The 25,637-nt window shown below is 41.3% G+C and overlaps 2 protein-coding genes across 3 annotated transcripts in view; both read left to right on the top strand.

Moving 5' to 3' along the window:
• The window catches only part of LOC306940097 (acid-sensing ion channel 1-like), a gene marked incomplete at its 3' end in the record, with an annotated part of 74,105 nt that extends 64,993 nt beyond the window's left edge, over positions 1-9,112 (top strand). The window contains exons 4-12 of the mRNA XM_079525072.1: position 1; positions 563-690; positions 1,136-1,286; positions 1,801-1,857; positions 2,274-2,334; positions 2,748-2,840; positions 4,134-4,225; positions 7,415-7,494; positions 8,996-9,112. The exon at position 1 is cut by the window's left edge and continues 150 nt beyond it. Of these exons, the coding sequence (XP_079381198.1) occupies position 1; positions 563-690; positions 1,136-1,286; positions 1,801-1,857; positions 2,274-2,334; positions 2,748-2,840; positions 4,134-4,225; positions 7,415-7,494; positions 8,996-9,112 (780 nt within the window). The remainder of the gene's footprint in view (positions 2-562; positions 691-1,135; positions 1,287-1,800; positions 1,858-2,273; positions 2,335-2,747; positions 2,841-4,133; positions 4,226-7,414; positions 7,495-8,995) is intronic.
• The window catches only part of LOC306937603 (glycerol-3-phosphate dehydrogenase [NAD(+)], cytoplasmic), a 359,426-nt gene that overhangs the window by 324,740 nt on the left and 9,049 nt on the right, over positions 1-25,637 (top strand). For both annotated transcript variants that reach the window (XR_013791623.1, XM_079521457.1), the window contains exons 2-5: positions 16,178-16,260; positions 19,547-19,724; positions 22,030-22,170; positions 23,155-23,293. Coding sequence is in view for 1 of the 2 variants with exons in the window: in XM_079521457.1 (XP_079377583.1) it covers positions 16,217-16,260; positions 19,547-19,724; positions 22,030-22,170; positions 23,155-23,293 (502 nt within the window). In the remaining variant the exon portion in view is untranslated. The remainder of the gene's footprint in view (positions 1-16,177; positions 16,261-19,546; positions 19,725-22,029; positions 22,171-23,154; positions 23,294-25,637) is intronic.

Raw genomic sequence — 25,637 nt, 5'->3', positions numbered from 1 at the left:
GGTGAGTTTGGTCCAGTTCACTAGAGCAGAGGTTGTCAATGTTTGAGCGCCTTCGAGCGCCTCATTGGCCACTGGGGTCGTAGGTCAACGCCGCTGCCATATTAGCTGGGTCAGATTAACATAACTCCACTGCAATACATGATGCCTGAGAGTTACAGTATATACACACAATAACCTGTTTTATAACCATTACTTTTGGTATATGAACATTTTTGAATGTACATTTTTAATTTAATGTACATTAAGTGTAGGCTACTATATCATAACATAACTACATGTCTTCAATAGACATACATTCATTATGAGTTAGGATTTTAAGTGGAGAGACTGCTACATAATTATGATGGTTTTAATATAGCGAAGAGACCTCCTGCCTCATACAGGTACATGTTGCATACATGCATTGGGAGGCAGGGTTTGCCCCCAATATGGCCACCCTGTTGCCATCACTGCAATGAACAGCAGCAGCCAATGTAGTATACATGTATCTATTAATCCAACCGTGGAAAAACCCATGAAGGAATCATGTCTGATCTCAGGTCTGTGATTTACTTCCTGACAGATGAGACGTCGTTTGAAGCTGGGATCAAGGTTCAGATCCACAGTCAGGACGAGCCTTCTTTCATTGACCAGCTGGGCTTCGGAGTGGCACCCGGGTTCCAGACATTTGTGTCCTGCCAGGAACAGAGGGTAAGTACTAGAGATGCGCGGATGGACTTTTTTGTCACCCCAAACCGCGTGTACGTGTTCATTATCCATCCTTTATCCAACAGCATGAATTATATCATCCCATTTATATTATCCGCACCAACCACCAACTGCACCGCAGGGATGCACATGGGATTCTACTGTAAACGGTACGTACTTGTACAAACAATTTCACTCACCAGTACCGATGTTACGTAGTGATTGTATATTTCCATATCCAAGTCCTCCGTCTTCATTCACTTTCTGACATCGCAATGTCTTTTCATAAGGCATGACTGACCAGTTGCAGACCGGTGCCATTTCGGGAATGGTATTTGTGTTGAAATTCTTTATTGGGAATAACCCCTTGGCAAGTACAGTACTTAAGTAAATGTACTTAATTACTTTCCATCACTGATCTTTTATATGTATATTCTTTGCGTTCCAGCTCATATACCTGCCCCCACCCTGGGGAGACTGTAAAGTGACTCCAATGGACTCAGACTTCTTTGACACGTACAGCATCACAGCGTGCCGCATCGACTGCGAAACACGCTACTTGGTGGACAACTGCAACTGCCGCATGGTGCATATGCCTGGTAAGAAAGATGTTATCTTAAAGGTTAAACAAATGTTGTTAAAAAACAGCTAAAAGTTCTATATTCAGTTATAATAGACTGTTTGTTCACTAACAGGGGTCTCTCTATCTCTCCAGCTCTTTACTAAACAGAAAATACAGATTCATCCAATCAGGAGACACACACACACACACACACACACACACACACACACACACACACACACACACACACACACACACACACACACACACACACACACACACACACACACACACCCACACACACACACACACACACACACAACCCATTTTCAGCTTCAATATTATAGTGTTCCAATTCAAATTGTGTCTGCACGTTTTTGTTCGTTTCATCATTTCCAGTTTCACTTGCTGTATCCTCGATGAAATTGGTATTCCGATCTGAATGTATTTAGTGTACTGTATAATCAAGAGCTGGAAAGCTTTTTAGTTATTCAGTGTGTAAACCTGTTATTAAATATTCTTTTCTGATATGAAGTGCTGTGTTTGTTCAGGTGATGCACCTTACTGCACCCCGGAGCTTTACAAAGAGTGTGCCGATCCTGCTCTCGGTAAGGAACTCCATCTCTACTAACGAATGCAGATCATCTCTGTCTGGGTGGAAACCTCATATGTCCAAAACTGTTACTTTTCAGGATTCTTGTTTTGAAAACAGCAAAAGTAGCAGATCTACAAGCTCGAAATGTGTCGCTTCACGCCGCGTTTCAAGCTTGTACTGTAGATCTGCTACTTTTGTGTGACGCTGTAGTATGGTCACTTAGGGTCATTTAAAAAAACACTTTGGACTGCTGCTGCAGATCGTAATCTTTATTTAAAAAAAAGACTCCTAAATACCTCTACAGAGAGTGCGGATTGTACCTTCCTTTATGCCAGGCAGCATTCCCATTGGCTGCATGGATTCATGGGCTTCATGACTAGATAGATACGTGTTCTTAGGAGGAAGTGTTGCTGTTGCTTCCTTCTGCAGACTTCCTGGTGGAGAGAGACAACGACTTCTGTGTGTGTGAGACTCCGTGCAACATGACCAGGTACCAGTGGTGGAAAGTAACTAAGTACACTACATTTACTTAAGAGCTGTACTGTACTTAAGTACAATTTTGAGGTAGTTGTACTTTACTTGAGTATTTCCAATTTCCAATACTTTTATTTCTACTCCACTACATCTTAGAGGCAAATATTGTACCTTTACTCCACTACATTTATTTGAAAACTTTAGTTACAGTACTAGTTACTTTGTAGATTTTGATTATTATTTCAACTGCATTAACCACTTCAGCCCTACAGTACATACTTTAAGTACATTTTGATGACAATACTTCTGTACTTTTACTCAAGTACATTTTGAATTCTGAACTTTTACTTAAACAGAGTATTTCTATATTTCAGTATTCATACTTTTACTTAAGTAAAAACAATTGAGTACCTTTTCCACCACCGCCAGGTACGGCAAGGAGCTGAGCTTTGTGAAGATCCCCAGCAAGGCCTCTGCCAAGTACCTCGCTAAGAAGTACAACAAGACAGAGAATTACATCGCGTGAGTTAACTGTGTATGGTCATTCCATGTCTCTCTCGCATATTGTTTGGTTTTGTTTTTTGTGTATGTGTGTGTGTGTGGGTGGGGGGGGGGTTGTTTATTAACGTGCTACTTCATACAGTGGCCCACAAAAGCGTCAAAATAGCAGATCCACAAGCTAGAAATGTTGAGTCGTTGAGTTGAGAAGTTGAGAATCTAGAGTGTGTTGAGTTGGTACGTCTGCTACTTTTGCTATTTTTGTGTGGGGGTCATCAATATGTCCGACCCGTACACGGACAAATGTGTCCGTGGGATTTTCTGTTTTACACACAATTATAACGTTCCTTTTTTGATCATAATACCCAATTACTGAATGTCAAGTCTCCAGGTTTTCTTCAGAATAATGTGTGGTACTGTACTGTACTGCTCGGACAGACCCAGGGACCCAGGGACAGACCCAGGGACACACATAGCTGTCTATAGGAGTGGTTGCACCACTCAAAAATGTACTGTATGAGGTTTCCACCCGACAGAGACATTAGCGTCACTGCCAGCCAGGTGACCTTTTACTGTACCTACTGTAGGTATTGAGACTTTTACGTCTCTGCTTAAAACCCATTTTTTTCGACCTAGCTTTTAATCACAACCCAGTTTAATTTCCAAACTTTCATTTTGAGCACCTCTTACCTTACCTTAGTGCCTATTATATTCATATGTACCCACTTGACTTTGATGTATTGTTTTTATTTGATTGTATTGCTGTTGCTATATATTTTTTCTTGACTTGTACAGCACTTTGGTCGATGACAGTCGTTTTTAAATGTGCTTTAAATAAAGTTTGATTTGATTTGATTTGATACTGTACCTTTTACTGTATGTAGGTAAAAAAAAAAAGTTGAATGTAATCATTATTTAGTCACAAGCACTCGTTAATACCTTTCATTTTTTATATATTTATCAACCCCCTATAGACAAACCCATAGACCACGCAAAAAAAGAATCCCCCGAAATAGCAGATCTACAATCTCACAACATGTCGCATTGTGACGCATTGTAGAGCTTGTAGGTGTGCAATTTTCAGCTTTTGTTTTTGTATTGAGAGATACAAGGTTTCTGTACGACAGCAACAATGTCCTGAAACACAAAAGCGTCAAAAGTAGTAAAAGAGGAGAAAAAAGCTAATCTAAAAGCTCAACGCATCACATCACAACACATGAGTGTTGCAAGAGAGTTGGGTTTTCGGCATGCAGCTTCACAACAAAGTAGGCTATAACATGACCTTTCTGTACTTAACCTCTGTCTCTTTCTCAACAGAGACAACATCCTGGTTTTAGACATCTTCTTCGAGGCTCTGAACTACGAGACCATCGAGCAGAAGAAGGCCTATGAAGTAGCTGGACTTTTAGGTAACAGATGTGTTCATGAATTGCTTTCATTCTAAACATGTACAGTATGGGAGTGCTCTGTCTTTACAGTAATGGCATAGCATGTCATGTTGCCCTCTGTTTTACATGTCAAAACAAGAAGATATCTATTATACAATTGAAAAGGTGTGCCCAAAACGCTGTTCGCACCCAGGAACAAAAGGCACCAGCTACTACGTCACTGACACACTGCAACACACACTGCAACAACCCACTAAACACACTAACACGTCACAGACTTACCCTCCGCGTCGATCCATGGCTATCTCCTCATGTCGCGCAGCACGCCCACACTCAACATCACCCGCGTAAAAATTGTCATTGCACTGCCACTAAAGCCGCCTCCCGTCCACACTCACAAACAATATCAATATCAATAATAAACACAAACACGCCACAAGCACCGACACCCCCGCCTAATTTGTTGCCAGGTCTATGAAAACAAGCCCAGAAAAAATGCCATTCAACACGCTACTTACAACTCGCTTACAATTCGCGGACCTGGCAACACTGCATCCTGTTTTCCCATTGGCTACGGTTGCTACAACACGCATTTGCACTGCATGTTGGGAGCAACACAGCTTAATGTAGGGGTCACCGATTGCTGTGCTACATCCCCCTCATGTTCTCACCACCCCGTTCGGCTACACCACACACACTAACCTACACAATTCTCCACATGCAACACAGGGCCCTTATTGGCTAGCCCCCTCACATGGCGATCCCCACGCAGCAAAACACAGGCCAGCCAGCCACACACACACACCCACACACACACAACGGCCACGTTCGGAAATATCGCACTGAGCGCACTGTGCAAATGCAATGCAAACTAATAGGCGAGTGTGCTTCGGTGCGGTATTTCCCAACGCGCCCATCTCATCGACACAACGCGCGCAGTCGGATGCCAAGCTCTTCCGCGCATTATTCCTTTCCCAGTCTCACCACACCACGGACTCATTGTAACCTCGCATCAGTGTCACTGCAGACACGTAATCACACTGTGGAGGATTTGTGACTGAGTGACTGTGTGTGTGTGTGTGTGTGTGTGTGTGTGTGTGTGTGTGTGTGTGTGTGTGTGGTTTGATTTCAGCATGTTTTACACTGCACAGTTGCGCAGTGCACACCATGGGACAAATCGGCTTTTCACCCCCTGCCACTGTGCCCACAAACGCATGTACAAGAGGAAAACAATCTAAACATTATATACTGACGTCAGCATCGGGCAGATTAACACACACAAGCGTTATTAGTTGAGTTTTCTTATTGAAGTGCCTCTGAATTGTAACTGTGCGTTTATGTCAGTCAGCGATGCGATCCGTTGTTATTCAGCCACCAGCAGCACCATACGCACGGACTGGAGAGAGGCGACGTGTTTCTCTCCCTTCGGCTCATGTAGCCCTCATTGTAACTACAAATATTGTTCCCGAAGAAACAATGTGGGGTCACTGCAATCCAAAAGATTGTAGGCCTACTATAATGCAGTCAAGGTCCCCACAAAAATATACTACAGTATGTTCTGCTCCATTCTCAACATCTTTTGGTTTCCAAAAGCAGTAACTTATTGTAAGTAAACAAAAACAGTAAAAAGCAGTTTCATGTGTGCTTATTTTAATTTAATTTAATTTGCTTTGATGTGAAAATAAAATACAACAAATAATAATAATACCCATCCGTTAATACATGTGAAGGGCACAATACTGGGTTTAAAAACACAGCTGAAACATGAAGTGGAGTCTGTCAAATCTCGCAATTTCCTTCTTCCCATTGCGCTGCAACGGAACTAGGATGAGCCGCCCGAAGGGCGGCGAAATTCTAGTACAGTACATTATTTAATTCGACCCATCGTTTCCCTCTACATCAGCCACTGGAGTAGTGTGGTGGGTATCCGGAGAACTCACCAGTTTACAAAGTCGCCGCGAATTAGTGCATTTTAATTGCATTGAATTGAGAAATAGAGAGGATAGTTTAGAGTTAACACTAGAGAAAGTAGGAATGCTAAAAGTTTAAACACCAAAGTACCAAAACAATGTAATTCATTAGTAAACAATTCCTGAAATGGTAGGCCTACTTATCATTGGTATTCACATACTCACCTTTTTATCATCATCTAGCTGACCATTTAATTGCACAAAATAATTTGATCACTTTGGAAATTAACTATAACATCTGTGAGTTTGACATACTACACTGATGAAGACAGCATGTTAGCATAATGATGAAGACATTGATGAAGACTTTTCGCCATGGCGACTTGGTAAACTGGCGAGTTCTCCGGTATTCGTCTGGTGGCGTTTACACTGCCCTCTCACTGTATGTTGGTGTTTTCACCAATATACAGTTGGTTTTATAGCATTTGTGTACTTGTGTATTGTGATTTCTTGTTGTCTTTTAACCCTCATAAAAGAAGTTTCCGAAAGGAAAAATAAAGTACTTTGACGTTGAAGTTGTTTTTGTTGCCTGAAAACATCTCTCTCCAAAACAGCAGTGTGTTTCTGCAGGAAAACACCACCACACTACTCCAGTGGCTGTGATAACAGCTGCTATAGAGGGAAATGATTAGTAAATGGACCCCCAAACATTTTGAACACTGTAAAAATGTTAAATGTGAGACTGAGTCTAAAGTGAGACAGAGAGCTGTTCACTATACACTATGTGTAGCACATGTTTTTGAGTGGCACTAGCCCCTCCTATATACACAGGTTTAATGTTTGTCTTTAGTTGTTTATGTTTGTTTTGTAAACGCATTGACAATGAAGGGAACATTTACGTCATAATGTGTCATTTACGTCATATTGTCTCTTTATTGTTAATGGCGAATTAATGTTTGTGTTTGCACCGTTTGTTTTACATCCCCTAATCAACATGAGTTAGACTTTAATATATTAGCGCCCCTCACTTCACACAGGTGTGATTTTTAAACTGCAATTGACTCATTGACTGCCATTGACGAATATAGGCTATACTCAATCCAAGGCTCACACCGCTCGTCGTGTAGTGTTTTCAGTGGTTTACGATAGAGGGCGCTCTTTCTCAAACTGTGAATGATCCTATAGTGACAAAGTCAGTTGAACCTTTGAGACAGAAGGGCTTCTGTGCTCAGAAGAGCTTGCCAACAACTGCATTAGATACCTGCTCCTCCACAAAGCTCACACAGTTGTCTTATTTCAGGTGATATTGGCGGTCAGATGGGCCTTTTCATTGGAGCAAGTATACTCACTATTCTGGAGCTGTTTGACTACATTTATGAGGTAAGGACTCATAAAGAATGTGTTATAGGTATGACTAACTAATAACCAATATAGAATTGTAAAATAAAATAATGTTTTTTTTTCTTCTTTTTTGTTCACCCATTTTCAACCTATTTTAATAGGTTAATAAATAAATAATAACACTCATCTTTTACTTTCTCTATTCTTTCCTTGATGCTTTTAATTTTCCCCAAAAATATAAATAATAAATGAAAAAAGTAATAAACTAGAAAAAGTGCCCCTCGGGGCACAGGTCTCCGCCAGGGCAGGTCAGGTTGTGGCCTCCTGGTGGTGCTATAATAGGCCAATGTGAAAAGGGTGACATTTCTTCATACGCCTTTGTATTGATGGCAATTGGATGATTTGAGGCATGTTTGTTGCACAAAAATGTGTTTTGCAAAAATCAACCTGTTGGTGGCTTTATAACAAGCCAATGTGAAAAGGGTGGGATATATTCCTCAGCCTAGTAAGAAAATGTGTGAAAGATTTCACGTAAATTGCATGCTGCGTTCATGATTTGAGGCTTTTGTTCAAAACGGGGCAATCTTGCAAACTGTGAAAGCCAATTATAGCCAATTAGGATGGAATATGAAATATCGGACAGATCCAACTTGAGAACATGACCATAGAGATACGGTGTAACGATTTGTGAGATTTTTGGACAGAATCTGGAGGAGTAATATCCAAAAATGTGTTTTACAAAAGTCGGCCTCCTGGTGGCGCTATAAAAGGCAGATGCGGAAAATGCAGGTCAAAGGTTTGTCCTTGGCCTCTAGGGAGTGTGCATGCAACGTTTCACGCAGATCGGTGCAGTTTTAGGTAAAACATGTGAAAAGCTGCCTCATGGTGGCGCTATAACAGGCCGTTCTGGAAAATGTGGGGCAGAGGTTGATCGTTGGCATCCAGGGAGTGTGTGTGCAAAGTTTGGCATCGACCGGGTTAACGGTGCCGGAGATTAGCTGGTAACAGACGGACGGAAGGAAGGAAGGACGGACGGACACACACACACACGGACGGAGTGCAAAACATACTCTCTCCCCATGCCTTCGGCCTGGTGGAGACAAAAATCACTTGTGTGAAGTGAGGGGCGCTCTTATCATCATATCAGCCAATCAAATCATCACATCCCATGCTACAAAGTAAAACACACAAAGCTGTGCATAGGAGGGGCCAGCGCCCTTCAAAAACCACGGGCACCTCATGTATTAGGAGGGCCGGATCAGTCACCAGAAAAAAGGGCGGGAGTTTTCGATTAATCTATCATGGTTTAAATGAAGTTTGAAGTTACAATGGGTTTGTAAAGGAAGGGGGCGGTATGTTTCAAGGTTGGTATAAGTCAGTAATTGATTAGAGTGCACCTCACTTCACACTGGTGTGATTTAAAAATAAAAAGTGAAATATCCCTTTAATAAGTAAAGAATGTGAGTACTTTTTCCACCACTGGTGAACGCAGTAGTCATGTACGTACAAACGGTGTCTCGTCGTTGTTTTGTCCCCGCAGGTGTTGAAGTACAAGCTGTGTCGCTGCTCAGAGAAGAAACCGCACATCAGCGACAATGACCAGGGCACTGTGCTGAGCCTGGATGACGTCAAATGCCACGTCACCAACTTCCACTGAGCCTCCTGCGCTGCCATGGAACTGTGTGGAAGCAGACTGCAATGGAACTGTGTGGCACGCACCGGACTGCCATGGAACTGTATGGAACCGGACTGCCATGGAACTGTATGGAACCGGACTGCCATGGAACCGGACTGCCATGGAACTGTATGGAACCGGACTGCCATGGAACTTCATCGTCCACTGAACGTCCTGCCTTGCCATGTGGTGTGGAACCGAACTAGACCGCGGTGGAACTTCATCTCTGTTCTTCATGCAGTGGCGTTGCATCAACCCGTACGTTGGCTGGTGCAAAAGAGAATGTGTCCTACTTGTGCCTGGATTAACCACATCAACCCTATAGTGTCCCTAGCGTCCAAATGGACCCTGTCTTTTTTTTAAACAAAAAAGGGGTGTAAAAGGTGACCACCGCGAAAATAAGGCTGACTATACTGTGGTTTATTTCATCCTCAATTGTATTAACCTTCTACTGTATGTATGACGGTTGCAAGCAATTCAAATGAATCGGATCAATGTGTTGAACACACAGCGTGTCACAATGCACGCTCAGCAGAGATGTAGTGGGGGGAAAAGGCCTAGTATAGTATAGATAGACCCTGCCTGGGGGGACTCCAGATTTAAGTGGTTTAAATGTTTGTGAGTGATAAGGCATTGGCTGTAATGAAGACGTCAATTAAGTCGTTATCCATTCCGAAATGTCAGAATATCTCCAGAGTGGTCAGTAAACATAAGAACACAGAACTAGAGCCTGGCCGATGACAGAGTTTTGGGGACGATCCAATTTAGAATTTTGAGAACATTTCTCATGAGAAAACAAGTATAGATCATAAACACTTTTTTGATTGATATTCTAATAAAGGATATTATACTGCAAAGACGTTACTTCTATATTATAGAAGCTTGTTCATTAACAAGTGAACAAGTACAAATAAAATAAAAACTTTATTTTTATATAACCACTTAAGCCCTATTCAAAACATTTGATTTAAAGACTGTCAATCTTGAAGCTAAAACATAGCAGATGTACAAGCTCCCAAGTTGTGAGCTTGTACATTTGAAAAGTAAAATAAATCGGGTCACTGATGACAACAAATCAAATAATAGCAAACCGATAAATCAGTCAGGCTCTGGGTAACAGTAATTGGTGTCATCAGTGTAATCTATGAAACAATTGTGTTCCAATTTTCCAGAACTGTTCATTCATTTGACATTCTGAGGAAATGCATAACAAACTGAGATGAGGTCAAATGTGTTGAGGTTTCCCTACAACACATTTGTATTTCCTTTTATTTGAGGTAATTTGGTGTCTTTGTAGATTTGCATGACTGTACTACTACTGCATGATCTGTCCTGTTTAAACGACTTTCTTTTTTTTCCCGTCATGAGTTAATTCTATGTTGTCACTTAGCAATGGTCCTCTGTCCATTTGTGTCATTCAACTACGGTACCACATTTCCTTTGGTAGAAGCAAGCTGCTCCAGTCCTGTGCTTACAGGGATTATTAAGGGAATATAATTGAGTGATTTAACCACTTAACGTTTGCAGATCAGCTATTTTCTAAAGATTCTCAAAAGTGCTTAAATCTTTTTCACTTATTTTCACCTACAGTATAACCGAACGTCATGTCCCCAAATTGGGATGCCAAGGTTCTTCTTCTGCTTCATTTGGCTAATTCCCATCTGGGTCGACCACAGCGGATCATCAGTTTCCATCTGCTTGTGTAACTACTGCCACCTGCATGTCCTCTCTCACCACATCCATTAACCTCCTCTTTGGCCATCCTCTTCAGCATCATTCTCTCCCAATGGCATCCTTCTCTCCCAATGTAGCCCTCAATCATCACCTCCTCTGCACCACGTCCGAGGGGGGGGGGGGGGGGGGGGGGGGGGGGGGGTTACTGCATCATTGTTCTATTTGCTATTTGTGAGCTGTCTGTCCTACAGGTGCCAAATACCAGAGAGCTTAATAATACTGTCAACTAAATGTGAACTAAATGGTCCAGAATGCTGATGCCTGATTGCCAATTTTTTATAGGACTATATATAATTGCAATTATTTAGCAAAATCATCAGAATCGTTGCTATTTCTTATATTTTGGCCTGTTCTAGCCATGGTGCATTATTAATTTTGATTATTAGTACAGCCAGGTAATTATTATTAATTGTACATTGTAGTCATAATTATGTTAATTCATCTATTCCCGTGTTGATTTACTGCAATTCTCCGAAAAATCCATCCATGGTTCAAAATGCCGCAGCTCGACTTTTAACTGGTTCCAGAAAGTTACACCAAATTTGGCCTCCCTGCACTGGCTTCCCACTTAGTTTAAATTTCTATTCATTACATACAAAGCCAGGTCCAGCCCCGTCTCATATTTCTGATTTACTTAAACCCAATAGAGGGTCGCAGTCCCGCCCCTTACCATGGACCAGGAAATGATTCTCCGTTCATTTTCCTCATAGACATTTCAGAAAGTATTTATTTAAAGACGTTTACGCCGCGGACAAAGCCAACTCGAGTCGTGACAAACACAATTTTTGGGGCCGAAAAAATAATTAGAAAGAAGAAAAAAACGGCAGGTTACAACACTTTTGTTGTTGTTTTTCTTCTTTGTAATTATTTGTTTGGTCCAAAATATTGTTTGTGTTGTCATGAGTTGTCACAACTCGAGTTGGCTTTGTCCGCGGCGTAACCGTCTTTAAATAAATACTTTAAGAAATGTCTATGGGAATAATGCATTGGGATTCATTTCCTGGTCCAGGGTAGGGGGCGGGACTGCGACGCTCTATAGGAGCCAACTCATGGCCTGAGATCATTGAGCAAAGCACTGCTTACTAGCATTCCAAAGTGTTGCTGAAAAACTGTAGGAGAGCGAAGTGGTGCAAAGTAAGTAGTAAGTACTGTACTTTGTACAATTTTGAGGTATTTCTACTTTACTTGAGCATTTCCAATTTCCAATACTTCTCAGACATCTCAGATGTTCCAAATATTGTACTTTTACTCCACTACCTTTATTTGAAAGGTTTAGCTAGTAGTTACTTTGTAGTTTTTGATTATTATTACAAAACATACATTAAGTAACAAATTGGTGGTAATGTTCCACCACTGGGAGAGCAGGCGTTTGCTATTGGAGCTCCAACACTCTGGAATGCCCTGCTGAGTCTGGGCATCTGACTGAGTCTGTGCCTCGCTTTAAATCACTGAAATCTCACCTTTACAAAAAGGTGCTTTTAACCCCCAAACCTCGCAGTTTTTTTTCCTGACCTGTCATGTTTATCGGTTTGTGTTGTGATTTCTTGTGTTATGCACTAATTCTGCTCCTAAAAAGGTGCTATACAAATCAAGTTATTATTATTATTAATTACTATTATGTTCTATGACAAACCCATTAGTTGTCATTTCATTTGTGATATGTATGACAATTAGGAGACAATTAATATGTCATAATTGTGACAACCCCAGGCTCTCATGTAGCGATGCTGGATGCCACGTCTGAAATGTAAATATTATGGTGCTGACTGTGTCGTGTTATGTGTCAGTACCATCGACTGTAAATCCATGTAAATACTGCCAGGACTATACTGTATGATCTTACTGTGTTTGCATAAATTATAGTCTACTGTTGTCACTGTTGTAACGACTTAAAATTGATTTTGTTGCTGTCGAGCAGAGACCTTATACATGTTCCAAGTTGTTTTTCCATAAATGAATGCCTTTCTTCATCGTACAAGAGTCACACACAGAAGTAGTGAAATAGCCAATCTACAAGCCCACAAGGCGTCGCATCTAGCTTGTAGATCAGCCATTTTCACAGTGTTTACTTTTTTTTTAAATACAATAATAAAAGGTTTCTACCTGACAGCAGTGATTTGCTGTGTGTATGCTATGGTTCAGTTTTCTTTGTAAATACCAGTTTACATGTTTTCAGACTGTTTTACTTATGTAAAGCAACAACATAATTTATCCATCTATGGCAACAATAAAGTATAAGCTGTTTCAGTTTTTTCAACATGTACAAAAAATCATGCCTTGTGTTGATGGCTATGGCTGTTTATAGCCCAAGGAGTGTTATTTGTGCAAAACTAATGCTTGGAATGGATTAAGAATCATGAAAACCCCCTAGTTTGACACATCACATGCTACTTAAAGCATAATGAAAATGTGTCATTTTTGCCTTATATAGGATGTTGGTATGGTCACATCATAGACTGTAAAAAAATAGGGGGTCACATATAAACCCCTGTAAATCGAATTGCTCAATGCTGACAGCCGGCCAGCATGTGGATTCATGAACAAATTTCCCACTCCACACCCCCCGGCTGCCGGACTATTGCAATCAGAACTACAGACTCACTCACTCCCAATCTTCCGCCATAGTCTGACCCATGGCTGAGTGCCGAAGATATACAAGTAATGAGCTGATCTCATGAAGGAAATGAAACTCCATCTTCTTGCTAAAAATGTGTGTGTGTGTGTGTGTGTGTGTGTGTGTGTGTGTGTGTGTGTGTGTGTGTGTGGTCATGAGGGGGATGCAGAAATACCAGTGCAACACATGAATCAGCACTTTGCTTGTATAGTAAGCACAAATGAGTCTGACAGCAAAGTGCATTTTCAGATACAAAGTATGTACACACACACACACACACACACACACACAACAATGAATATCCGCTTTGTTCTAGTCTTCCAGGCTGAATAATTTCCGTTCAGCAGTAGTGTTTATCTGATCAACCACTTTCATGCCCCTTGACAAATCCTTCTGATTATGATTATATTATTGTCGGGCGCAGAAACCTTGTATCTCCATATTTCATTTGTAAATTAACCTCTTTAAACAGGCAGAACTTAGCTGCGAGTCTGGCTGTATGTTTTAGGAATATTAGTTCAAAGAAAAAAACTAAAAAGAATATTCATTATAAGAGTATAGACACATAATTAATACCAGCCATGCATAGTCGATTTACAGTGACTAGACCACAAACAGATGCAATGAAGAATACAGTCATGTACACTAAGCAGGGGAGGGTGATGATCACTGGCACAGTTAAATGAAGTCTCCTCACATACAAATTACATTCTGCACAGAATTCTACATTCATTCAAACTCTCTGACTGGGGAGGGAGTCTGATGATCATTACATCCTGATGTGAACACATTTCTAAAGAAGAACACAATAAAGGTTATCGGTTATGTATAGCCTATTAGCCCATGGACAATCACGCGCGCATGCACGCGCACAAACACGCGAGTGCGCACACACACACACACACACACACACACACACACATGAAGTGTCATAATGACTGGCGACACAGGCAGCATCAATACCTGCTGACAGCGAGTCACAGACAGGATGTTATTGGATACATTGTGCCCTCTGTTATGGGATTTACCCATAGGCCTGATGATACCATGCCTATGATATAACAATCTTCATCAGTGTGATTATCATACTTTAAAGTTTGATTAACGCATTAAAGCCGGGAAAGAACCATGTCAGTTTAGTCATTTTAGATTTTAGCTACGTTTTCAGAACACTCTAGGATTTAGAACCGTGGTTTAGGTTCTCAAAAATAGCAGATGTACAATCTTGCAGCGCGTCTTGTACAGCTTAGTCCAGTTCTACGTGTAATTTTGTTAACATTTTGGGAGATTAGGAAAACAATACATTTTTGGAAACTTCAGAGTATGACAAATCAGAAAGAAAATCCATGATTACATTTCGCAGAAAAAAAGGAATAATCCGTAATCTCTTGAGTATAGTTTCTTAGGAACTTCTTTATTTAATGAACACACAGCAGCAGTCTACCTAGAGAAATTTGCGCAGAAACCATCTTGGATGTCATTTCGGGTGCAGTACTTAGTTTAGACTAGTCATTGGTTCATTTCTTGTAAGTGAAAACAAACAAAAATTGTGTATGCACTATGCAGTATGCTTCACTTCGTCACTTCATCACTTCGAATGGATCCTCCTAGGCCTACATGACCCCCCAGATGCTTGTTTTCATCATATTCACCCTAAATGCACACTACACGTGAAGGCAGTCTACTGAAATGCACAAGTAATGAGCTGAGCTCACAAAGGAATGAAACTCGATATCTTATTGCTAAAAAGGGAAGTGTGTGTGTGTGTGTGTGTCAGTCAACAGGTTACACAGGAGTCAGGACTTATTTGCGTCCTCTATGTGCATCATGGGATGTACATAGTTACAGTAACCTGATGCAACCTGAAAGTAAAATGATACTACTAGTACTAGGCGTTTGATGTAACATGATAGTGTGATTATATTATCATACATTCATAAAGTTGATTAAAAATGTATTATGAATTTATGATGCATATCACGCAAGTAACCTATGTCACACGCACAAGCACACACACGCGCGCACACACACACACACACACAAACACACACACACACACACACACACACACACACACACACACACACACACACCTCCCTTAGGTCACAGCCTCAGGTCAACCCTGCTGACAGCTGCATTGTATGCTCTCACATACACAGGTCTTCACAGGTCACTCACTGTGACTCACTCAACAGTCAACACACACACACACACACACACACACACACACACACACACACACACACACACACTCATTACGTTGTTTTGTTTGGTTTTCTTGCTCAAAATGCTGATATTTAGGAAACAAATAATTTGCCTGCCACACTGTGAGAGTGCATTTCCATTTTGTGAAACAATAAGTTCACAAGCGCAGCACAGTCAAACATTTTTCCGACTTACTTTCGCCCTACTAACCAGAGTTATATATAAGCCTCTAACCTCTTACCTCTACAAAGCTTTATGCTCTGCAGTACAGCAGTGTCGCTTGGACAAGTTACAACAATACAAAAAACAGAACCAATCTACCAGACCACAACGCGTCGTGATAGCGACGCGGTGTGAGCTTGTACATCTGTAGTTTGATCCCTCCGAAAACGGTGGGCGTGTCCGTGTCTGCCCTCAGAGCAGCCAATGGGAATAAAAGCTTCTCTCCGTTGGTTCTGTCGCAGCGCAGGCTCAGCAAGCAAGCAGTCACAGAGAGACTAACAGCATCAAGTCTTTTATTTACAGTCTTCACAATGGCAGCTCCCAAGAAAATATGCATCATTGGATCCGGCAACTGGTAATTATTATTATATTATATTATTATTATTATATTTTGTCGTGTCGTACAGTAGTGGTGTCTGAAACCTAGAAACAGCATGAACCTGCTTCATGTTCTAGGTATTTACTGCTTTGGCTAGCATGCAGACAGTATGGCTATCTGGTCTGAACTCTGAACACATTACTGCAGTTACTAAGTAACCAAACAGGTCTGACTACTAGGCTGTGCATAAACGTAATAACATCGGGGCACATGGGGATCACGTGCTAATTAAGTAGCGTTAATTAAAACTATACTGTCAGTTTGTAAAAGTTGATAAAGATGCCTGCATGCAGAAAAAAATGCTCACGATTCCTGCCTTCATTCAGGTTGCAGGCATGGGCATTGGGCTTGGGCATCACTCCTCGTATCACGAATCTGCACGATCCTTCCTCTTTTGATTGGTTGATTGATTGATTGATTGATTAACAGTTTGCAGAATTACAGTACATTTCAAGTACAACTCAATACAAAAACTGTTAACAGTGAGTGGACGACACCATAATTTCCATAAAGCATTACACTTGTTTACAATAGGGCCCACCATTTTTAATTCATCAAAACATTTAGAGACGTACGAATATACACAATAAACACAACTAAATATGCTAATACCGTACATGACCAGGTATTTGTTGCTACTGTACTGTCTGTACATGTCTGTCAAAAGGATCACACATTCCATTGTGGTCCGAGTGCAATTGCAAATGTGTGTGCAAAGTTTAAACGTAGCACACTTTGTCCTGCATATGCATAATGGTGATGGATGGATGGAGCCTGCATGTGATCATTGTGATGCATTGTTGATGAAACTGTAGTATCTGGACATTATAATACTATTATACTACACATATTTAGGTATAGTAGACTGGATCACTGGCAGAGAGCCATGGAGGAGACACACACACACACACACACACACACACACAGACACACACACACACACACACACACACTTGCTTATGGCAGTCCGTCGATGTCGACGATGATGACGTTGCTCCAAATAGAGTGTATGAGTTGATTATTGTGGTTGCGTCTGTCGCCTGTGCATAGCCAGGTGGCTGCTCAGACCGATGCGTGATCCTCAGATTTTGTCACAGGAGGGACAGGGGAAGGCGACCCTGGTGGTGGTCGGAGGTCCAATTGGCACGTTGGTGCCTCTGTGCACACCTCTGTACTCTCCTCTGTGAACTTCTCCTGAAGACGAGTGATTCTCTGGTGAGGCGGTCAACAGCCAGGGACTCTAGTGCTGGTGGTTTGATGTCACACTTCTTCAGGAGGGTTTTAATATTTGTACCACTTTTTGCTGACCCCCAGCAGACCTTTGACCATCTAGAAGCTGGCCATAGATAGAGTATCTGTCGGGGTAAACGGTGGGCTGGCTTACGGATCACATGCCCGACCCATCTGAGGTGTTTTTGGCCAAGGAGCGCTGTGATGCTGGGTGTGTTGGTCCAGTCATAAATTTCAGTATAGGGCACCCTGTCTGCCCAGTTCAAACCCAGGATCATTTTGGAGGCAGAAGATGTGGAAGGCCTCTAGACTTTTTATGTACCTCTGGTAGGGTGTCAGACAGTCAGTAAAAGCAGTATGGGTCAGTGTCCGCCTGTCCGGGGACCACCAGTGGTCCTTGAGGGGGCTCCAGGTGGTCCCGACTCCCCAGCTAAATGATGGAGAGTTGGTAACCAAATGTACCCTTATTAGGTGTTTTACTCAAAAATATTCTTTAGTTTTGGGTCTGTGAGGCAAAATCTCGTGAAATGGTGGTCCGTGGCTTAAATGGTGAAGAAATAATTGGCCTTGATAAGAAAGGGGTTGAAAACCACAATAATAGGTACAATTATCTACAGGATAATGCATAATGATAAAAAGCAACATACAAGCAACAGGTATACACCTGAGGTTACAGGTAGCAGCATGCAGATGTGTACACAAGGTGAAGCAGTAGAGACAGATATAGAATATAATGGTGATCCAGTATGTTTTGTAGTCATGTGATGTATTGGGTATTGAATGGTTGATAACACATTGTGAGTCACAAGTTCTCACAACATTTATACACAGATTGGATTCGGTGTGTTTTTTAATTTTTAATCTGGAATGTGGCCATGACAACCACATTCCTTATGGGACTATGGACTTCATTGATTAATGTGGATTTGGATTAAGGAGTGAAATGCCAGTAGGCTGCTGTCACATAAGTTAATTACAATAAACTCGGTCTGGACAGCATTGTTATAACATTATTGTGCTCTGTTTTTCTATTTTATTTATTATTTTACGTCTTCATATTGGTGGGAATTGGTCATAAATAAACAGATTTGGTGGCCTAAGCTAAGGTGTACTGTAAACCATAGTGTGATATTAAAGCTACAGGTGTAAGACATTTTCTTTGGTTAATATAAGCGTCAAATAGCTCTATATTCTGATTACTCATTATATGAGTGTATGTTCAGTAACGTCGGTAATGAGAAGCTCAATCAAGTGATGACCTGGGTAGTGGGTGGGATGTGTCCCTGAGGATGCTGTTAGCTCTTCTGCCACTCTAGTAGAGGTCCTCCAGAGTTGGAAAAGGACATGCCAGTTATCCTCTGGAGGACTGTATTTATGACCGCCTGAAGTGCCTTTCTTTCTGCCACCGTGCAGCTGGCAAACAGTGAAATGCCGTAGGAAGAACACTGACTCAATTGGAAGTGATGACACAAAGAAATGAGCAGACAAAATTGGTCCTGGAACACTAAAAAAAATGAAGCTGATTGGCTGAAAATGTGTCACCTACAGTACCTGAACAAACATTTAGTTTATTTAAGAGCTGGAGATACATGGGGATTCCTGTTACTGAACAATCGCTGTAATTATTACTATCAGAAGAATATAGAGCGTTGCAGTCCCGCCCCCTACCAGGGCCCAGGAAATGATTCCCCGTTCATTTTCCTCATTTTAAGCCTCGTACAAAGCCAACTCGAGTTGTGAAAAATCATGACAACAAACACAATTTTTTGGGCCGAACAAATAATTAGAAAAATAGCACTTACCCCTATAATATGTTATTGTTGACCACTGATACACTACAACAAAGCTACTGTATGTAGCTTCCTTCCAGTGAAATAGCTTTGTTGTTGCTAAATCCTGCAGCTGGAAGCCACAGAGTAGACCATGAATGACACATTCTTGTTGCTCGCTTTTAAACTTCTCTGACTACAATATAGTGTGATTTGAACATTAATCCTTGTATGTCACTCTGTCCTTCTTCCAAACATTGCAGGGGTTCTGCCATCGCCAAGATAGTTGGCATCAACGCTGCTGAGAATTCAAAGTTCGACAACACTGTAAAAATGTGGGTGTTTGAGGAGATGGTCGATGGGCGCAAACTGACAGAAATCATCAACACAGACCATGAGAATGTGAAGTACCTCCCTGGACGGAAGCTGCCGCCCAATGTGGTAAGAAACTGTTTGTTTGTTTTTTCTTGTAAAAACAAACACCATGAAACTGATTGGAATGAATGTCAGCTTCATGCTGCTTCGCCTTAATGTTCATTCCTGGAGTTTGATGTCTGTATTATCGTCTCGACCTGGTGGAAATGTCCAAAACTGTTACTTGTGATTAAAAATAAAAAAATGGCTAAAATAGCAGACCTACAAGCTCGAAACACGTCGCTTATGATAGATGATCTGCCTGTAGCTCATAAGTCTCTATATATTCTCCTCCAGTGGGTCTCGTACTTTTGAGTGACACTGTAGTATGTTCAAGTAGGGCATTACATTTATGAAAAAAGTGAAAGGATGGAGATAAAGAGGTTTCTGCCCGACGGCAACAATATAAAAAAATATATATACTACACTGGCCACGGCCACTTCATTAGACACACCACTCCAACCGCGCCTAACACAAATCAGCCAATCGTATGGTAGTTGCAACTCAACGCATTTAGACCTGTAGGCATGATCAAGACCAGTGGTTCTCAGTCATTAACATATCACAGCAAATGGTTTGTTGAGGCCAGAGGTCAGAGGAGAATGATTGGCCAACAGTAACTCAAGTTACCGACCGTTACAACCGAGGTATGCAGTACAGCACGGGTGCCAACATTGGCACATGGGAGGGTGATCAGTGCTTTGCTGGCAGAATGGCATAAGTGTGAGAGAGAGGATTTATCTTTAAATGTAAAATATTTGAAAAACTAAACGTATAGTCAATGAAATTAAGTCTTTATGAAAGTTACATCCTTCACATAATTCTACATTCATACAAACTCTGAACTCTGACTGGCGAGGGAGATAGGTGGGTTATATATGTTTATGTTTTTTAATGTTTATATATATATATATATATATATATATATATATATATATATATATATATATATATATATATATATAATACATTACGCTTGTTATGAATATGGAAAATCTAATTATGTTGGAAATATTTAGAATTTTGACTTAAAAATGTAGTGTTGGTATGGCACACTGACTATCAAGAAAATAAAAACAAGGCACTTCATGTCAAAAAGGTTGCCGACCCCTGCAGTAGAGCGTCTATGAATACACAACAGGTCGAGCCTTCAGGCTATAGGTTACAGCAGTAGAAGATTGGCTACTCCTGTCAGCTAAGAACAAAACACTGAGGCTACAATTCACACAGGTTCACCACAATTTGACAATAAAAGACTGGAAAACATGGTTTGAGGCATTCTTTGTAAACCGTAGAGATGAATCTTCCACACACACGCATGCGCACGCACACGCACGCACGCACGCACGCACGCACGCACGCACGCACGTGTGCGCATAGACCTGCAAATACACTCTTCCTATTCCTAACATGCCCTGTCAGCAGATGTTGGAGGCTAGATGAAAAGGCAAAAATATATACGGCAGCTCTAACCTTTGTCATACATCCTGTATTTGGGTGAAACGGAACAGATTGTTTTGGGAAGATCCGTGTCTTCACTGCGGTTCAGGAAGGGGTTGTACCTTTCACTGTGTCCTGGCCTCAACCCTAGCAGTGATGGAAAAAGTACTTAGATACAGTATTTTACTGAAGTAAAAATAGCACCACACAGTGTACGTGCTCTGTCCTGCAATACCTGTATTAAAAAAATTACTTGGGTAAAAGTAAACAAGTATTGCCATCAAATATATACTTGAAGAACCAAACAAAACCATACATGTCCCGTCTCCCGATAAATAAGGAAATGTCTGTCCTGCCCGGTTCCAGTGGCTGGAGCAATTGAAAATTGATCGTTTTTCACTTTCCCAAAGTATACGCTGTTTATTAGCGTTTTTATGTAAACACCGGAGATTTTATCGTCACCATGGTTACAGCCCCCAAAGCTATGGGATGAATTAATCAAACGCGCACAGGCCACTGTTTCATACTCCAGTTTTAGGTGATACGGTGACCACCAAAAACTACAACATGACGTCACTCCGCGGTGGTAAAAACCGTATCACCTAACACTGGAGCATGAATAGGCCTTTTTTACACATAGAGAACGCTGCAAACTTATAAATGATGTAATTTACAGCCCGTGTCCACACACACTGTGTTCTACAAGTGGGAGGGCACTTTGGATATCTTCATGGCGACGCGGCGACGGGTCACGCGTGTGTGTCTAATCCACGTTGTGTTATTATTACTAGCACACATAGCTTCGCTCAAACGGTTCAATGCGTGTGTCAAATGTAATCGTGAGGCCGATGCACACCTTAAGCAAATGTACTTAATAATTACCTTTCCTAGGTTGCTGTTCCAGACCTGTTGGAGTCGTCCTGTGATGCAGACATCCTGGTGTTTGTCATTCCTCACCAGTTCATTGGTAGATTGTGTGACACCATGAAGGGGAAGATAAAGACAGATGCACTGGGACTGAGTCTCATCAAGGTTGGTCTGAACACTTTTGTCAATCATCTATACAAAAATCACACCCGTGTGAACTGAGTGGTGTAAGGTATTATATAGCCTGATCAGCTGTGTTCTGATGTAATGTCTGACGTAATGAAATCAGCATCAACCAATCAGCATCAACCATGCTCATTTTTTTGCACAGACAGACAGACAGACTAACAAAGCCAGTTGTAGGAGTGGTTTACACCACTAAAAAAAAGGAAAGAAAACCTAAATTGTCCAACATTTTCGATTAAAAAATAAATAAATAGCAGATGTACAAGCTTGCACGAGGCTGAGTGATGCACTGTGAGAGTGTAGATATGCTATTTTTGAATAGCCAACAAGATCATGTGGTTAAAATGATTGTGATGCTGTATTAGCACATTTTGTTGTATTAACAGATTTTTCAGGCCAAGGACCCCTTAGCTGAGAGAGTTTATTTGGTCTGCCCCCCCCCCCCCCCCCCCCCTCTACACGAAATCCCTTCACTGAAAATAGCAGATTTACAAGCTCCCAACTGTCACACTGTGATATAGGCTGTGAGCTTGTATGTAGATCTGCTATTTTCAGCAAATAGGGATGAATATGGAAGCTCGGGTTCATGTAAAATCACACAAAGATTAGGTGCCCCCCCTGTAGTAACTCTGAGGACCCCCTAGGGGTCTCGGACACCCTGTTGAAGACTCATGCTTATAGTATAGTGCATGTACTGTACAGGCTTTATTTTAATTAATAATTAATACATTATTAATGACATCCACTGGTCCCAATAGTTAGGGTGGGTAGCCTACATGCAAAGGACAAATGTCACATACTGTATGAGTCAGTGATAAAATACCCAAAAGGCACATAGGGAATTATTATTAATAATCTTCAAGTTTCCACATTTTTGTTACATTTCATATTGTCGCTGTCGGTTGGAAATTCAGGGTGTGGATGATCTGTCTGTAGCTCATAAGTCTCTGTTCTCTCCTCCAGGGTGTGGATGAGGGCCCTGATGGCCTGAAGCTCATCAGTGACGTCATCCACGACAAGCTGGGCATCACCATGAGTGTTCTGATGGGAGCCAACATCGCCAACGAGGTGGCTGATGAGAAGTTCTGCGAGACCACCATTGGTTAGCTAGTTATATTATTCATACTTTCTTTACATCCTTTGCTTGATGGTGGCTAAGAGGATTGCATTAAACACCCACCAAATGTATTGCTTTGGCTGGTAGATTATGGAGACTACCCAGCCACTCTGGCGTGTAAAAATATTAGACAACTTCCTGAATATTAGAATTTTCGAGAAATAGCTTCTGCTGTCTGTTTGTGGTTTGTAGCATTCGATAATGTGGTGCATTTACAGGACCAGTCAAACGGGTAAATTCAAGCGATCTCACCTCGTCCTTACAGTAAATGAGTGCATGTCAGAAACGGCCGGCAAGTGTCTAAATCATGGAAAATAAGTGTTTTCACTTCAGTGTACTATTGTAAGCATAAAGGGAGTAACGTGCCAAAAGAGAGCAGATCTGCAAGTGAATGATGCCTATCAATTTGAAACGTTGCCAGCATGTAGATCAGTTCTCTTTGGAAGACGACACTACGCAGAGAGAGGACACTCTCACTGAAAAGTGACAACACTGTCAATCGACAGAGGGGCTGATTTCGCACACACACACACACACACACACACACACACACACACACACACACACACACACACACACACACATACACACACACACACACTAATCATTTTTATATTGACTTCAGAGCGGCAGACAGTGTTTGAACAAACAGTTGAGGTGTGTCTACATTGAATTGCAGTTTGCTCGGTCATTAAATGATAAGTGTTTGACTCTGATAGGCTGTAGGGTGGATTATTGAGCCATATCACCATGCCCCAGACCTCCCAACAGGGCTTTGATCTCACAACCCTCATGAGTTTGTAGGCCTGCCTTCAGTCAACTCGAAACGTATTAAACGTATTACTTATTATGTTCATATTCATTGAAAACGGATAGTATAGTTGTTGTCGGGCACAAACCTTATCTCCATAATGGAACCTTTTGTGTTTTTGTCTTTTTTGTAAATTAGCATACTTGATCATACCACTGCATCATACAAAAGCATCAAAAGTTCCATCATACAAAAGCATCAACATTTTGAGCTTGTAGATTTGTAATACTGTACATGGCAATATACCCCAAACGCTATTTATCACTTTTAGCTGGTAAAATGTATGCCTGACTGGTAATGTTTTTTATTTTATTTTATCTACCAACCACTATAGCTGATAAGCCAAAAATGTTGTGTCACATCCCTGCTTGAATATCACGTTTTTAAGGTCAGGGTCCGTTAGTGTTTTGTCAGAGACTCACGCCCTACTTGATCACACTACAGTGTCACACAAAAGCACCAAAAGTAGCAGATCTGCAAGCTCAAAACACGGCCCAAAGCGACGTGTTTTGAGCTTGTAGATCTGCTACATTTGCTACAGTTGAATCCTGAAAAGTAACAGTTTTGGACATAATGAGGTTTCCACCCAACAGAGACAAAATAACACCTATTGACTCAGGATATTAATACAGTCTTTTGCTCTGTAAAATAACAAGTAAAGGAAAGGGAGTATAGTTTCTGGTCACTGGGGAGGGGGCAATTGCTTTTAAGGCTTCACCCAGCTGATGACTGCTGAGATGGTTAGATCTTAGTCTTTTCCAAGGTGCCTTGGCGCCAACGTGCCTTGTGTGCGCGTGTGCGTGAATCTAAAGCACTTTGGATAACGGTGCTATATGAATGCACCATTTACCACTCTGTTATGGGACACTTCAGCTCATATAAAGGGAGAGCCGGGGGTTGAACTGGCTACCTTCCAGTTCCCAGGCGGTCTTTATACCCAGTCAGCTACTGCCCCTATATACTGTAGTAGACCCTATAGGAGACATGTGACCGAAGCCTTCCTCTTTCTCTGTGCAGTAAAATACTTTCTCTGTGCAGGGTGTAAAGAATAAGATTGTGTGCTGAAAGATCAAGTCAATACCCTCATACCTAACTAGACTAACTACTTCTCCAAAGTGAGTGCCCACAGCCACAACACTAGAGGGACCATGATCCTGGACGGTACCACCCAAATTTAGGACAAACATGGGAAACTTCTCATTCTACAGTACTACTCTGCCACCAAAATGTGGAATGCCCTGACACCATCCATTAAAAGGATGTGTAACATTGTTCTGTTCTTTCAAAATTGGCCTGGAAAAAAACATCTATCAGGAGACCAAAAGGGGAGTGTTAATGTTGTATCTGCTATGTTGATTAATTGAATAAATACCGTAGGACCACAATGGAAATATGTCCGCAGGATTTATATTTTTGTGTAATCCTTTTAGCCTTAAGGTCTGACCGTACCACGTGCTGTTTACATTTGTGTCTAATAAAGTATTCAATCAAAAAAGGGTGTAAGAATAAAAAAAGAAC

This window comes from Electrona antarctica, assembly GCF_951216825.1.
Source record: "Electrona antarctica genome assembly, chromosome: 2".
Taxonomy (NCBI): domain Eukaryota; kingdom Metazoa; phylum Chordata; class Actinopteri; order Myctophiformes; family Myctophidae; genus Electrona; species Electrona antarctica.
Note: the sequence above shows the minus strand (reverse complement) of the source record. Positions and strands in the feature narration are given on the sequence as shown.